The 15,179-nt window shown below is 49.7% G+C and overlaps 1 protein-coding gene across 1 annotated transcript in view; it reads right to left on the bottom strand.

Annotated features, from left to right (window-relative positions):
- The window catches only part of LOC102178217 (cholesterol 24-hydroxylase), a 29,242-nt gene that overhangs the window by 6,252 nt on the left and 7,811 nt on the right, over positions 1–15,179 (bottom strand). Inside the window, exons 2-10 of the mRNA XM_018066571.1 lie at positions 14,996–15,076; positions 14,181–14,262; positions 11,452–11,525; positions 10,916–11,002; positions 6,628–6,766; positions 5,859–5,969; positions 3,728–3,878; positions 3,551–3,613; positions 2,172–2,244 (exon numbers count right to left, since the gene is read on the bottom strand). Coding sequence (XP_017922060.1) covers positions 2,172–2,244; positions 3,551–3,613; positions 3,728–3,878; positions 5,859–5,969; positions 6,628–6,766; positions 10,916–11,002; positions 11,452–11,525; positions 14,181–14,262; positions 14,996–15,076 — 861 coding nt within the window. The remainder of the gene's footprint in view (positions 1–2,171; positions 2,245–3,550; positions 3,614–3,727; positions 3,879–5,858; positions 5,970–6,627; positions 6,767–10,915; positions 11,003–11,451; positions 11,526–14,180; positions 14,263–14,995; positions 15,077–15,179) is intronic.

The raw sequence follows: 15,179 nt of genomic DNA, 5'->3' as shown, positions 1-15,179 counted from the left end.
CGCTGAGCGAAAGAAACCAAGCGAAAAGGACAAACGCTGTAGGATTCCACTTGTGGGAGGTACCTGGAGGAGTCAGATTTACAGAGACAGGAAATAGAATGGTGGTGGCCAGGGGCTGGAGGGAGGGAGGCAGGGAGTGGGGAGTTAGTCCTTAACGGGGACGGTCTCTGTTTGAGATGCTGGAATGTTCTGGGGATGGACGGTGGGGATGGCTGCCTGACTGTGGATGTACTTAGTGCCACTGGACTACACACTTGAAAATAGTTTAGATGGTAAACTTTATTATCGATGTGATATAATATATACGATACACACACACACACAATATTTAAAAAAGAATGAGGGGGGCGGGGGTTTGGGGGAGAATGGATACATGTATATGTATGACAGAGCACCTTCACTGTTCACCTGAAACTCCCACATTGTTAATCAGCTATACCCCAATACAAAATAAAAAAGTTTAAGGAAAAAAGAATGAATGGACTTGGGAAGAGGTTGCAGAAATGTGGAGCAATGTCCTGGTAATACACACGGTGAAATTCAGGAATTAACCACGAACTGTCGCTGGGCGGATGGGGGCACCACGAGTGGATTTATTGCTGTTGATTTTTTTGCCCATGCCATGCGGCATGTGGGATCTTAGTTCCCCAACCAGGGGTCGACCCCACACCCCCTGCATTGGAGTGTGGAGTCTTCACCACTGGACTGCTAGGGAAGTCCTTGGATTTACTGTAATAATTAATCAAACTTTTCTGTTTATTCCAAATTTTTAATAAATACTATTATGTATTTTCATTTTATTTATTTTTATAATTATATTTGTATTATGTATTATTAAACACCAATAAGCTACAGTTGACCCTTGCACAACACAGGAGTTGGAGCACCGACCCTCCGCATAGTCAAAAATCTGAGTGTAAATTTGGACAATTGGTCCTCCGTGTCCGTGGTTCCACATCTCTGGACTCAACCCCTGGGGACTGTGCGGTGTTGGGGCCAGTAGTTAGTGGAAGAAATCCACGTGTAAGGGGGCCCCACAGTTCAAACCCTGTTTTTTGAACTGGGATTCAAACAGGGATTTTTCATGCTGAAACACTGGAGTGGGTTGCCAATTCCTTTTCCAGGGGCTCTTCCCGACCCAGGGGTGGAACCCGTGTTTCTTGCATCTCCTCCATTGGCAGGTGGATTCTTTGCCACTAGCGCCACCTGGGAAGCCCTACGTGTTATCTTATACTCCCAGGCAATCGTTCAGCCTGCCCTTTCTGCTGGGCATGACACTGCTGGGCATGACAACCGTTGCCCTAATGGGCCCTTCCCCACGTCCCCAGAGCTCCCAGCCCCCAGCCTGTCCTTGGCGTTTGGCTCAGCCCGTCTGGGCCCCAGTCCTTGAGGGACCCTGTTTGTATTTAAGGAAACCAACGGCCCCCCGCTCAAATGCCACCTCCCCAGGGAGGCCCGCCTTTGTCTCGCCAGCGGAAGACAAGCACTCCCTCAGCACTTGGCTTGGAATTCGGTTCAGTCGTCAGTGCCAGCCCCTGGCCAGGCCCTGCACACATCTCAGGAGGGAAACAGCCAAGGCCCTGCCCTCTTGGAGCTTCCGGTTTCACGACTGAAATAGACTCAAAGCAGACGGTCCCGGGAGAAGGTGCATGTGTGAGCTGGGAGCAGGCTAGCTGGGGAAACGGAGTGGCTGCTTTTGGGGTCAGAAAGGTTTTAGGAGGGGGAAGGGAATGAGGAAGGTAGGCAGGGGGAGGGGGAGAAGGGAGGAAGGAGAAAGGGAAGAGGAAGAAGGGGGAGGGGAGGAGAGATGGTGGGGGAGGAGAGATGGGGGAGGGGAGGAGAGATGGGGAAGGGAGGAGAGATGGGGGAGGGGAGGAGAGATGGGGAGGGGAGGGGAGAGATAGAGGATATGGGGTGGGGAGGAGGAGAGGGGGAGGGGAGGGGAGAGGGAGGGGGAAGGAGGGGAGGGAGGTTCTCCAGGAGAAGAGCAGGAAGAGGACCTTCTAGAGGTAGGAACAGCAAGTGCAAAGACGCTGGGGTGACGGGGCTCACTGAACGGGGCCGGGGGCTCAGCTGTGGGAGGTAGGAGCAGGCAGCCCTCTGGGAACCAGAGGTCAGACAGCCCCCTTCACCAACCTCAAGGGGACCCCCCCCACCTCCCCTCTCCGTACCTTGCCAAGATCTCGGGCTGGCGCGACAGCTCCATCACCGTGAACGCCAAGTGATTGGCAGAAGTCTCGTGACCTGTGGGGAAGGAGGAGAGTGGCAGCCCCATGTGGCCTACAGGGCTGCAGCTGGCCCAGCCCACCGGGCCTCTGATAGCCCGAGCCCCTAGAGGCAGTTCAAGGCCTCACTGTGCCCCCTTGGCTGAGCCAGACCTCCAGATACAGAGACAGCTGTCCACCTCTGCACCTGGTGCCACCCAGTGCAGCCAGAGGACCAGCCTTTGCCCCCATGCATGCAGGTATCACATCCTGGAAGACCTTTCCTCCAACCCTCCTTGGGCCTCACCTGGCCTGGAGGGATATTTGTCCCCATTTTGCAGAAGAGCAAGCTGTGGCTGACAGGGATATGTCTCTCTTGGGTCACACAGCAGGAGGGGCAGAGCTGGGACTCAAGGAAAGCAAGGCTTTTGGGGCCAAGGCTCATGACCTGCCTAAGCTGTGGGCACCAGCTTCTGAGGTCTGGAGAGGGTACATCTCCTGTCTGAAGGGTGAGGAGTTTTCCAGGTGAAGAACAATGCTCAAGAAGTATCTGATGAATAAACGAATCAATGTGCTTAACGCGTCTTCCGGTGCTAATCTACTGAAGGCCTCACCACAAATTCTGAGTAAGGCAGAGCCTTGCATTCACGTGGCCAAGCTCTCCTGAGCCCCCAAAGGGAGCTTCATGAAACTTCACAATTGCCAGCTCCTTGGTGGCTCAGATGGTAAAGCATCTGCTTACAATGCGGGAGACCTGGGTTCGATCCCTGGGTCGGGAAGATCCTCTGGAGAAGGAAATGGCAACCCACTCCAGTACCCTTGCCTGGAAAACTCCATGGACGGAAGAGTATGGTAGACTACAGTCCACGCGGTCGCAGAGTTGGACATGACTGAGCGACTCACTTCAGTTAACCAGGTGGGTTAAGGAGTTAACCAGGTGGCTGATGCAAGCAGCCACCTTTGGGAAAGCCCCTGATGCTGGGAAAGATTGAGGGCAGGAGAAGAAGGGGGCGACAGAAGATGAGATGGTTGGATGGCATCACCGATTCAATGGACACTAACTTGGGTGAACTCCAGGAGATGGTGAGGGAGGCCTGGTGGGCCATAGTCTACAGCTTTGCAAAGAGCTGGACACAACTTAGCGACTGAACAACAATCAGGTGGGGGGCCACCAAGAGAGCCTCCTGGGCCTCCCCGAGCCACGAGAGAGGTAGTCTGCTCCCCTCACCCCAGCCCCCCCAGAGTGGGACTTTGCTCAGCCTAAGACCAGCTCCGAGTCAGGTAGCCCACGGTCCCCAGCATTCCTGCAAAGCTCGGAACCCTCGGTGGCCGCTGAAGCTACAGACCAGCGATGAAGAAGGTGACAAAGTTGTCCAGCAGGATCTCGTCGTCCTGGGCCCCCTCTTCAGCTGAAAGACAAGGCGCGTCTCAGGGCCCCGGGAGCCTGATCCCCTGTCCCCTGTGATGGGACACCCTGGCAGGGGAGGGGCACCCCCGCCGCGCCCCACTCCCAGGCCCAGCACCTTTGAGGATCTGCGTGAGGATGTCGGCCGGCACGTCCTCCCCCCTCTGCAGGGCCTCGCGGCGCCGCTGGACCCACTCCTTGCCGACCTGGCGCAGGAAGCGGACGCTCTCCCGGGTCTCCCGAAGCTGCTTCCACTTCCCCGGCATAAACTGCAGGAGAGTTCCCGTCAGTGCGCGCCCCCACCCCCACTCCCCTGCACCCCCAGCTCCAAAACGACTTCAGAAATCCACAGCAGGCTAGGAAGTCAGAAGAACCTGGGAACATTCTAGAAAAGATCAAGTAGCCAGGATATTTCATCAAGACGGTGGGCTAGGCCCAAGCACTGGCTTCCCCTTCCTGCTCTGAATCCCTAGAAATGTTGGGAAAGATGCCTTAAAATATCCACGGACCACTGGGGACACAGACATAGAAAACAGACTTATGGACAGATGGGGAGCTGGGGGTGGGTCGGTGGTGCTGGGGGTGGGGTGGGGGGAGGAAGAAGACCGTGGGATGTATGGAGAGAGTAACCTGGAAGCATACATTGTCATATGTAAAATAGATAGCCAACGGGAATTTGCTGTATGACCCAGGGAAGGCAAAGCAGGGATCTGAAACAATCTCCCGGTGCGAAGGGGAGGGAGGTGGGTGGGAGCTTCAAAAGGGAGGAGACGTGTATACCTATGGCTGATTCATGTTGATGTTTGGCAGAAACCTACATAATACTGTAAAGCAATTGTCCTTTAATTAAAAATAAATTATTTTTTTAAAAATCCACGGAGCACTGGAAAATAGGAAAGGATTCCTGGGGGAAACTTCCCTGGTGATCCAGTGATTAAGACTCCATGCTTCTTCCACTGCAGGGGGTGTGGGCGCAATTTTTGGTCAGGAAACTGTTAACAAGGTCCCATATGTCGTGGGTGGTATAGCCAAAAATAAATTATATATATATATATATTTTAAAGGATTCCTGAAGGATGGATACAGTTAGGGTTACACTGAAGGCGGAAAGTGGACAGAAGCCAGAGGGAAGTGGAGTGGAATTAACTGCTGAACAGATGCAGTGGCATCAGGGGATTCTAAGCACAGAGTCTGAAGTCCCAGGGGACAGGAGGGCATCTGTCTGGGAATCAGCTCAAGTGCTGTGGCTGAGTGCGACCCTATGGGGTCTTCCCAGAGCAGAACCCAACCCCTCCTGCCCCCTGCCATCCTCCACCTGCCTCTTGTCTATAGGAAAGCTGTAGCCTCCCAAGTCTTCCCCAAGTTCCAAAGGGTACATTAATCAGAGAAGTGAGAATATGCGGAAAGAAAGGAAACAGCCAAGGAAGACAAAATAAAAATAGCCATTAAATAAAGTCAGGGACATTTAGTTCCTCCTCAGGGGCTATAGATAATATTAGGAGCCATATCTTTTGAGTTGTTTTGCAGATACTTCCTCCGGTGGAGAAGGTTAGCAGTATGCTGCCTATAAGCACGTAGACCCCAGACCAGACAGAGCCAGAAGTTTGATAATGTTGCTTCCTGATTACCTCACCACCAGCCAGTCAGAATATCTATGACAAGATCTCACACCTGGCAACCCCTCTCCCTCACTCTGTCTTTTGAAATCTTTCCTTGAAAGCCTTAGGGGAGTTCCGGCTTTTTAGGCACTAGCACTCCTTGCTTGATGCCCTGCAATAAACCCTGCACTTTCCTTTACCACAACCCAGTATCAATAAGATGGGCTTTACTGTGTGCAGGCAAGCAGACTCAAATTTGGTTTAGTAATAGTACCACCTTTCCCCCTTCCTCTTCCTTCATGCCTGGAACAAGGAGGTGATAGCTGGAGCTGCAGCAGCCATCTTATTACAATGAGGAGGTACGCTAAAGACACTGGAGCAGAAAGACAGGAGCATCTGACGTTGTGGAGTCACCATTGCCATCCTGGGTTACCTGCTTCAGGATCGTTTCACACACGAGAAAGATTTACTCCTAATTTTCTGAAACCATTTTGATTTTCTGCCTCTACTTTAGGGGATGTATGCAAATCCTGACTGATTCGGAAGTCACTTCAGACATATCAGAACTCAAAACCCATTCTGGAAAAAAAAATCACTGGAGGAATTGCTCCAGCAAATGAGGACAAGACAAGCCACGATGCCTGGTGGTACCTTCGCCAGAGTGTTCCGGGATGCGCTGATGCCCTCCAGGATCAGTTTCACTTTCTGAGACAGAGGCTTCTGGGCACCCAGCAGCATGCTGGTCTCTATCCCAAAAGCTGCCTGGGGGAGACAGAAGGGTGAGGTCACACGCGGGGGATGGGAGGACCGAAGACCCAGGGCAAGCTCTGCGTGCATTGTGCCGTCCACTCCTTACAGCAACCTGTGACGGTCCTGACCCTGTGGGATGTGATAGGATTAAGTGGCACATAGTAGCCACTCAGGGAACCTAGGCTTCTTTCCTTGACAAGATGTTTCCCCTGAAATGCAGCCTTCCTTGGATGCTTATTCTAAGTCCAAACTCCCAGTGAATTTTTGAATGGTGATAACGCCTCGCTCACTATGCCTGCACTCCGTGTTTTACCTGGGTTTGAAGTTATCTGGGCCCCTGCTGAGATGGCGGTGGGGGTGGGTGGGCTCAGGCTGACAGTCAGGCAGACTTGAGATCCAGTCCTGGTCCTGCCACTGACCAGCCAAGAGCCAGTCCCTGCATTTCTGCATGTCCATGTCTAGAGAATGAGTTAGTAGCTCCAGTCTCACTACAGGTTGTTCCGAATGTTCAAGGAAATAAAGGAGATGACCCTCCCAGCGCAGAGAAGGGGTGGCTGATACATGGAGGAGCAGGAGGGAGGGGAGGGAAGCAAGGAAGGGAAAAAGGAGGGAAGAAGAGCCCATTGCTGGTGTGGCCTGCCCCAGCCCCACCCCACCATCCTCCCATCACCTTGGCCAGGATGTCCATGGTGGCACAGGTCAGCATGTCTTGCATGGACACTGGGGTCTGACCATCCGCTTGGGCTTCCAGGATCTCCACCAGCTGTTCTGCTTTCTCATTGAACGTTCCCATCAAGCCAACCAAGGAGCTGGGGAAACAGCATAGGCATCAGCAGCCACTGGGACCAGCTCAGACCTGCGGACATCTTTTGTCCCCTCTCTGGACGGACACTGTGCAGAGTGGTGATGGGGGCCTCCCCCAGCCTTTCTGATCTCCCCACAAGACCCAGCTCACAGGTTGGGGTTGCAATAATCAAACTAAGCCTTTGGGTTCCCAATCCCCTTCCACTCAAGATGGCTCGTGTCCCTTTATGCTTCTTTTAATGATTCCACATGTACCCTTTCTGCCACTGGGCCCTTCAACTCTGACTCCAAGGAGATGTGGCAATGTAGAAACTCCAGAGGACAGTGTGGGGGTTGGGGGGGGGCGGGAAGGGAGGAAGTAAAGGCCTCTAGGGCCTCTAAGAGTCCAGGAGGTTTCCCCTCTGACCTCTCTGCTCATACTGCCCACTGTCCTTACCTGCCCAGGCCACCATCTTCAGCCTTTAATCATCTCATTTCACTCTCTGTCCTTGAGCAATCAAGGTGCCCAACAGAAATGAGTCTTCAGACCCAGAACTCTCAACCCACAGTGCCCCTGCCCCAGGATAGCTACCTGACTTGTCTGCCTGGCAAACAGCTTAGAAAGAGGTATGGAAAGATACTCCAAATTCACAAAAGCGGTATCCCTGAGGGATTGGAAAGAGGGAAGATTGCTCCTTTGTACATTACATATTTCAGAATTTTTACAAAGAGAAAGTGCTGCTTTTGAAATTTTTTTTTTTTTTGCTTTTGAAATTAAAAGTAATTTTTAATGTTAGCAATCTGGGTAGAGGGCATAAGAATGTTTTCTCTCCTATTCTTATTCTTGAAACTTATCTAGAAATTTGAAATTATTTCCAAATAAGAGGTGTTTAAAACCAATAAAAAGAGAAAATTGTGGAAGAGAGAGAGAGAGAGAGAAAAAGAGTGACTTTTTTAGTTAGGAAAGACTATTAGTTCTTCATTACAATCAGCCAGCTCTTCTCTGGTTTCCAGCTCTAGCACAGGTCCTGGCATCCTTGTGGTCACTACTGCCCCCATCCCATGACAGCTGCATATCTTATTCTCTATGGTCCAGGACTTTACTGAAAGCACCACTCTGATCTCATCCTTGCCCACCTAAAATGCTCTGAAGCACCCTGTTTCTCTCAGGAGGGAGGGGAAACCCTCACCTGGGCCCAGGAGGCTGTCTGCTCTTACTCATCCCCACCTGCATTATTGCTTTCCTGTTACAACGGCCTTTCATCTCCTCTGAAGCACGGCGCTCTTTCCTGTCTCAGGGCCTTTGCGCATGCTGTCCCCTCTGCCTGAGCTCTCTCCCCTTCCATCCTCAACCCCTACACTGCACTAGCACCTTAACATCTGTCTGCTCTCCAGATGGACACCCAAATGCCACATCCTCAGGAAAATGTCTCCTAAGCCTGGGTGTTGGTGGCGGTGGTTTAGTTATTCAGTTGTGTCCAACTCTTTGTGACCCCATGGGCTGTAGCCCACCAGGCTCCTCTGTCCATAGGATTTCCCAGGCAAGAATACTGGAGTGGGTTGCCTTTCCCTTTTCCAGGGAACCTTCTCAACCCAAGGACCGGATCCAGATCTTCTGCATTGCAGACAGTCTCCTGCACTGCAGTGGATTCTTTACTGACTCAGCCACCAGGGAAGCGCTCAATCTATGCCCCTCAAAGTACTCTTGATTTTTTTTCTCACACTTGTGTGGTTTGCAAGTATATATTAATTTGCAAGATTCCTTGTAGTTGTCTTTTTCTTTTTTTTTTTTGTCTTTTTCTTAAAAAAAAAAAAAAGTCACATTCTAATTGACTATTTGGGTCCTCTGGGATGGTTGTCACACCAGTACTGAATCCCTTACAGCTACTGCACGTACGAAATGTCAGACTAGAACGTTAGCCATACAGGAAAGCCCCAACCCCTTGTTTATGATGGAATGACTGGGACCAAGGCCTTTCAGCAAAATTAATACCTGAAAAAGCAGAAACTGGCAGTTACTCTCACAGTTTTATTAAAGAGACTTAGCAGCAGCAGCAGCAGTGATGATTTTCTGTGTGCAATGGCTGGAGGTGAAACTCACCAGTGGTTCCTGCCTTTTTACCCCTGGTAGCGAATTCAGATTCACCAATGGTCACTGACACTTTCATAAACACAGGAATCATCCAACTTTTCTTTCATACAACTTTGTGAATTTTGTGTTTCCAATAAAATGTAACTTAGACAACTACCTTATTGTGAAAATAAAAAATAAAAATAGTGGTGATGGTTGACTACAATATGAATATACTTAATACCACTGAAACTGTACACCTAAAAATGGACAAAATGGTACATGCGATGTTATGTGTATCTTACCGCAATTTAAAAAATTTAAATAAAAATATCTGTAAAAGCATTTAATAAAATGTAAAGTGCAGTTCAAGCATGAGGTTCAGTGTGCTAGAGAGAGCCCACCAAGACAGTGACACCATGAGCACTGTGAGCAGTCATGTGATTAGAATCCATGTCCTCCGATGATCTCAAAGCTTCCTGAGGGCGGGACTATGTCACCTCGGCTGGCCTTCATAACCCTGGTGCTCAGCACAAGCATCTATTCAATAAATGCCGCCTCCTAGTCTATTCCTTTTATCATTCCTGGCAACATTCCAGTAAAACCAACATTATTCCAGGCATTCATTCACGTTATGGACGTTTCTGGAGGGCTTGTGCAGAGCCGGGTGCCAGGCTGGGTGTAGGGTCCAGGGACACTATGCATCTTCTGCCTTTAAGGACCTGACGTCTAGGGAGGGAGGCAGACTGAAAGGGAAACATTGCAGCGAATGTGATAGGAGACATGACCTCAGTCTTAGGAGGTCAGGAAACACTTCCCCAAAGCAGTGACATCTTAGCTGGGTATCAAAGGAGGCGCAAGAATTCCCTGGGGTGACACAGAGGGCAGGGGGGTGGCAGCAAGAAAGGCAGAGACGCCAGAGAGAACCCAGCAGTTCCAGAAAGCTGGAGGAGAGAGGGTCCGAAGGTTGGCGGGGTCTCAGGAGCAGATTGAGGGGGGTGAGGTCTGACTTTCATCTTGCAGATCATAGGGAGCCGCTGAAGGCTTCAGGACAGGAGAGAGGTATGCTTAGATCTGAGTCAGCAGGATCTCCCCAGGGTGGCGAGGTAGATGCATCAGAGGAGGGAGACAGGAGGCACGGAGGCCGGGGAGGAGGCTGGGATAAAACTCTAAGCGAAAAGGTTAACGTGGTCGTCACACAGATTATATACTAAACAGAAGCTCTTAAGCAAGGGAGCAGTTAACATCTCCAGGAAAGGGACAAATCTATACAAGCTTCCCGATACGACACCCTGAGGAGGACGCAACATCACTCCTGGGCCATTCCTGCCAAAAAGGCACAAACCGAGGGTTATGGAGCAAGAAACAGCAGACCAACAAAGCTGCAGGAAATTCTACAAAATTGGCCAGTAATCTTAAGGTCAAGAAATTCAAAGAAAGACTAAGAACTGTTCTAGAACAAAGGAGGCTAAAAAGATATGGTAACTAAATATAACACATGAACCTGGACTAGATCCTAGGCAAGGAAAAAATAGCTGTCATTACAAAAAAGACAAAATTTGAATATGGATTGTGGATTATTCAATACTCTGTAACAGCCTATATGGGAAAATAATCTAAAAAAGAGTCAGTACGTGTATATGTACAACCAATCCACTTTGCTGTATACCTGAAACTAATACAATGTCAATCAAATATATTCCAATAAAAAATTTTAGAAACAGAAATTAAAAGTTAAAAAAAAGTTACCCTCAAATGAAAACAATAAATGAAGAAGTCCAGATGAGGAGAGATGAGATCTGAACTAGGGGAGCGGCTGGTGGGCAGGGACCCCCACACCTCCAGGCACTGAGGTCATTCAGATCCTGATGCTCACAAACCACACGGGGGCCTCTCTACTCCCGCCCCCCACCCCCGGGCCTGCCTGTCTCTTTCTCTCTCTCTCTGATCAGTGATGCAGTGTTCTTCTTCTCTCCCTTCAGCCCAAGTGAGGCCCCTTCAAATGCAGGTGCGCCTTTCCCAAGCCCACCCAGGCTGGGAGCCCAGCACCACCTCTGAGCAACCAGCCGTGACACCGCTGGGGCCCATCTGTGGCTTCGCTCACCTCCGGCTGAAGGCCAGGTCCATGACCCTCCGCTGTTTGTGCCAGCGCTCATAGTCACATTCGGACACCAAGCCTTGGCCAAACAGCCTGCAAGAGAGACAGATGCTTGATGTGAGAAACGGGGTGAAGAAATGAGAACTGACTGCCTGACAGGGTCAGCTCACCTTTCATTCAGGGTAATGAGAATGTACTGGAACCAGACAGTGGTGACAATTATGCACGTGGAGAATGTATCAGATCCAGTGTAGTTAAGAAAGTAGGTTTTATGTGATGTGAGTTTACCATAACAAATACATAAGAAACGGGGTGACTGTGTGTCCCAACCTCAGTGACCCCCCATTCCCACCTGGAGGGGAAAGGAGGACCGGGAAGTTGCTGAAGACAAGAGCGGTGCCCACCATGGATGGCCCCTGTTGTGTGCTTGGCAGCCGGGGTATTGGGACTGAATGCTACATCCAACATTCTGGACCCTGTGGACCCTCCACTAGCAGCCGGAGGCCCTCCCAGACTGCCCCCCGGGACCCCTCGAATCCTACCTCTCGCCAAACACAGTCTGGATCGCGTGGTACATCTTGGAGTCCTTGTTGTACTTGGTTGACATCAGGAACTTCTAAATATCCCCGAAAAAGCAACATGAGATTGTGCCCCCATGAGAGGCTGCAGAGGACTCAGCAGTTTTCTGGGCTCTTGTGAAACACACCTCCAAAAAGTCACCCTGAGCTGAGTGCCAGCGACAGTGGGAACACCCGTACGTGTGATCTCACCTACTTCCTCTAGAAGTCCTGTCTTTCCGGGATGAGGAAAACGGGGCATAGGGGGTGAAGGGATTTTTTTTCCTGTGGTCACACATCTGGGGAATGATGCCGGGGAGGGGGCTTCCTCACTCCAACACCCACGCTCAGGAGCCCACACCACACCACCTTGTACAGTGGCTAAAACAAGAAAAGGCATGGACTGCTCTGAAACCAGAATAGGAAAGGGGAAAAAACCTGGTGGGAGGGCTTCTAGGACACAGAAGAGGCACTCAGCAAAGATTCAGCGTTGTTAGTGCCAACCTAATCGTGGAAGTCAAGGAAGGCTTCCTGGAAGAAGGGTCCACTTCCTCACCAAGAGCAGGATGGTAGCAACAGTAAAGTTAGCAAACAGCTTTTGAGGTAGCACCGCCTAGGGTTTGACAGCTCAGGCTGTGGACTCTGCTGGCTTAAATTTGAATCTGGGCTCAAAGATCTTTCCTCTACCGCTTGCTGACTCTATGACCCTAGGTGAGTTACTCACCCCCTCTGCCCCTGTTTCCTTATTTTGCAAGATGGGAATCAGGAGAGTGCCTGCCTGGTAGGGCTGCTGTGAGAGTGAGTTAGCTCCACATCAAGAGTGTGGAGAATGGCGCCTGGACACAGCAGGTGCTCTGTAAGCTCCAGAACACAACGGCATCCTGCTGTTCATTTAAGGCCCCATCATCCCTAAGATGTGGGTGGCATTTCTACCCTCTTCTTACACCTAGATGAAAAACTGGCCCAAATTCGCAGACATGAGAAATGATGGACACAGGATTTGAATTCAGGCAATTTGATGAAGTCCAGCACTCTTTAAAGGAATAAAACTAACATGATTGGGGGAAAAAAAACCTCTTGCTAGTCTATTCAAGAAGGTAAAACTGAAATCGCTATTCTCAGGAACAAAACAGAACACCACCACAGAGCTAGTATACATGATAAAGATAATAAATAAATATGGCAGACAACTTTATACCAGTAATTTCAACAATTTAGAAGAACTAGGCACATTCCTTGAATGACGCAAAACTCAAGAAAATATAAAAAATCCAAATGGTCATATATCAATCTTAAAAATTGATTGTATAATTTAAAGAAAACAGAAAACACTTCCCTTAAACAAAATGACAGGCCTAGATGGCTTCACTGGTAAGTTCTAGCAAACAATCAAGGAAGAAATAACACTACACCTATATAAACTTTTTCAAAAAACAGAGGAGAGCAAACATTTCCCAACTCACTTTATGAGGCCTATCAACCTGATTCCAAAGTCAGGGATCAAGAATAAATATGGAAACAAAAGTTCTTAACAAAAGATGTGTAAATTGTGTCCATGTAACCAACAACAAACTGTATCATGCCCAGGAATGCAAGGTTGGTTTAACACCTGAATGCTAGTCAATGTGACTCATCATATTAATATATATCTTTCAATTTCTTTTCTCATTGAACATCATGAAGGTCTCGTGTAGGGCTTTTGGTAGCATGCTTTAAAAAGTCTTAAACTGTGTCTGAATTTGCAATGAGGTTTTTTAAAAAAAATAATAATAAAATGACTTTTAACGTCCTGTTAGAGACATCACGGTCATTCCACTTGTCTCGTGATCTAGACACAGAGTTGTATTTTATCCCTCTTAATCACCACAGCCACCCTTGAAGCAGAGCACTGCGCCCACAAGTCAGCTTGGTACCCGCTAGGAGAATAAGAGCACCATTATTTACTGAGCACTTGCTGTGCACCAAGCATGGGCTGGGTGGCTCACATGCATTATTTCATTCTTATAACCATCTGCGAGGGCAGCAGCATCCCTATTTGACAAACAAGGAAACGATGGCCCAGAACGACAATGTAAATGGTCCAAGGTTCCACAGCCAGTTGGCGGCAGAGCCCAATTCTGCCAACTTCAAAGTAGACTGTCTGATGCCCATTCTCAGTACCAGGGTGGAAGACGTGATCCTGCACATACTACAGGCCAGCTTATGCTGTCTGCCTTCGTTTCCTCGCTTCCAAGATGAGGACCGGAAAGAGTCCCTACCAATTAAATGGGTTCATAATTGGAAAGTACACAGAAGTGCATGCTGAAGCAAAATCTGACCCTTTATTTATTCCTTCATTTGTTAAATAAACGGATCAACATTTCTTTCTCATCAGAGCCTTAAAAGAGAGGGGTTATAGCCCCAGCTCGCAGAGGAAGGAACTGCTCAGAGAGGTGGACTAACTGGACGTACGTGTACCAGTTCTCAACCCAGAAGAGTCGAACAGTAACTCACTGTCTACATCAAACAGCCCTGCTTTTAGGAGCACCCCCTCCCACCGCTACCAACAAAAGGTGGGTGGTTAGAGAGGAAGATGCTGTTCCCTTTGGGATCCTTGGGGACCAGCCCAGATCCGTGTGACTCTGCAGTGTCTCTCCCACAGTCCCTGGGGGAGTGTTTCATGCCCCCAACCAGGGAAGGGGCGGGCTCTCCTTCAAATCCACGCCGTTCCCTACCTTGACCGACTCGGGGCTCGTGACGATGACCGAGGTTTTGTGGAAGACATTGACCCGGACAACGGGCCCGTACTTCTTAGCCCTGGAAACCAAAGTGATGCGAAGGAGGCTGTCAACTACCAGAGATGTGCACATCATCAGATCAACCCGGGCTCAGCTGGAGAAACAGGGCATCTCACCCCAGGGGTGGGGGGCACTCAACAGGGGTCTGGAGCCTAGGTTCTGCCTTGGTGTCAACCCTGCTGAATTGCATCCCTCTCTGGCCTCTGTTTCCACATCCATGAAAGCAGGGTTTCTACTCTTCTTCTTTGCCCCAGAAGGTTGTGCTGGGAATCAAGCAATATCATGGCTTTGAGAAATGTAAAATCCCATCCCAAACACCAATGACTGTTACATAGTCACACACACACCCAATTTACAGATGAAGAAACTGAGGCTCAGAGAGCTTCCGATGGTTGGTCTAAAGCCATGCAAAGTTGGCTAAAGGCAGAACTTGCCTTCTTCTTCGTTTCCTTTTTTTTTTTTTTTGCCATACCACATAGCATATGGGATTTTAGTTTCCCAACTAGGGATTGAGCCCATGCCCCTTCGTTGGAAGCACAGACTCTTAACCACTGGACCACCGGGACTTCCTGGAGCTTGCCTTCTGAACCCACCTTGTATGAACCTGCCTGTCTGCCTAGAAGAGGAACTACTGGGGGTGAGAATGGCCTGGGCCAGGGAGGGGAGTGTGTGCTGGACTGGGGGTGGAGGGAAGCTGGCCCATGAGCAGTGGGGGCTGGGGTAGGAGCAACAAATACCAAGTTAGGACCCACCAATCCAAAAACACATCTTGGAGCACGCGGCCACAAACCTCATCCTTTTTCCAAAAGTAGGGGAGGTGTCCTAGAAGGAAACTAGAAGAAATGGGAAACATTAAGGTCTCTGGAAGTCACCATCAAAGAGTGCTCCCTTCCCCACAGGACCTTGTGGAGTCGGTATTATCAGGCCCACTTCACA

The sequence above is a fragment of the Capra hircus genome, chromosome 21 (assembly GCF_001704415.2).
Source record: "Capra hircus breed San Clemente chromosome 21, ASM170441v1, whole genome shotgun sequence".
Classification (NCBI taxonomy): Eukaryota; Metazoa; Chordata; class Mammalia; order Artiodactyla; family Bovidae; genus Capra; species Capra hircus.
Note: the sequence above shows the minus strand (reverse complement) of the source record. Positions and strands in the feature narration are given on the sequence as shown.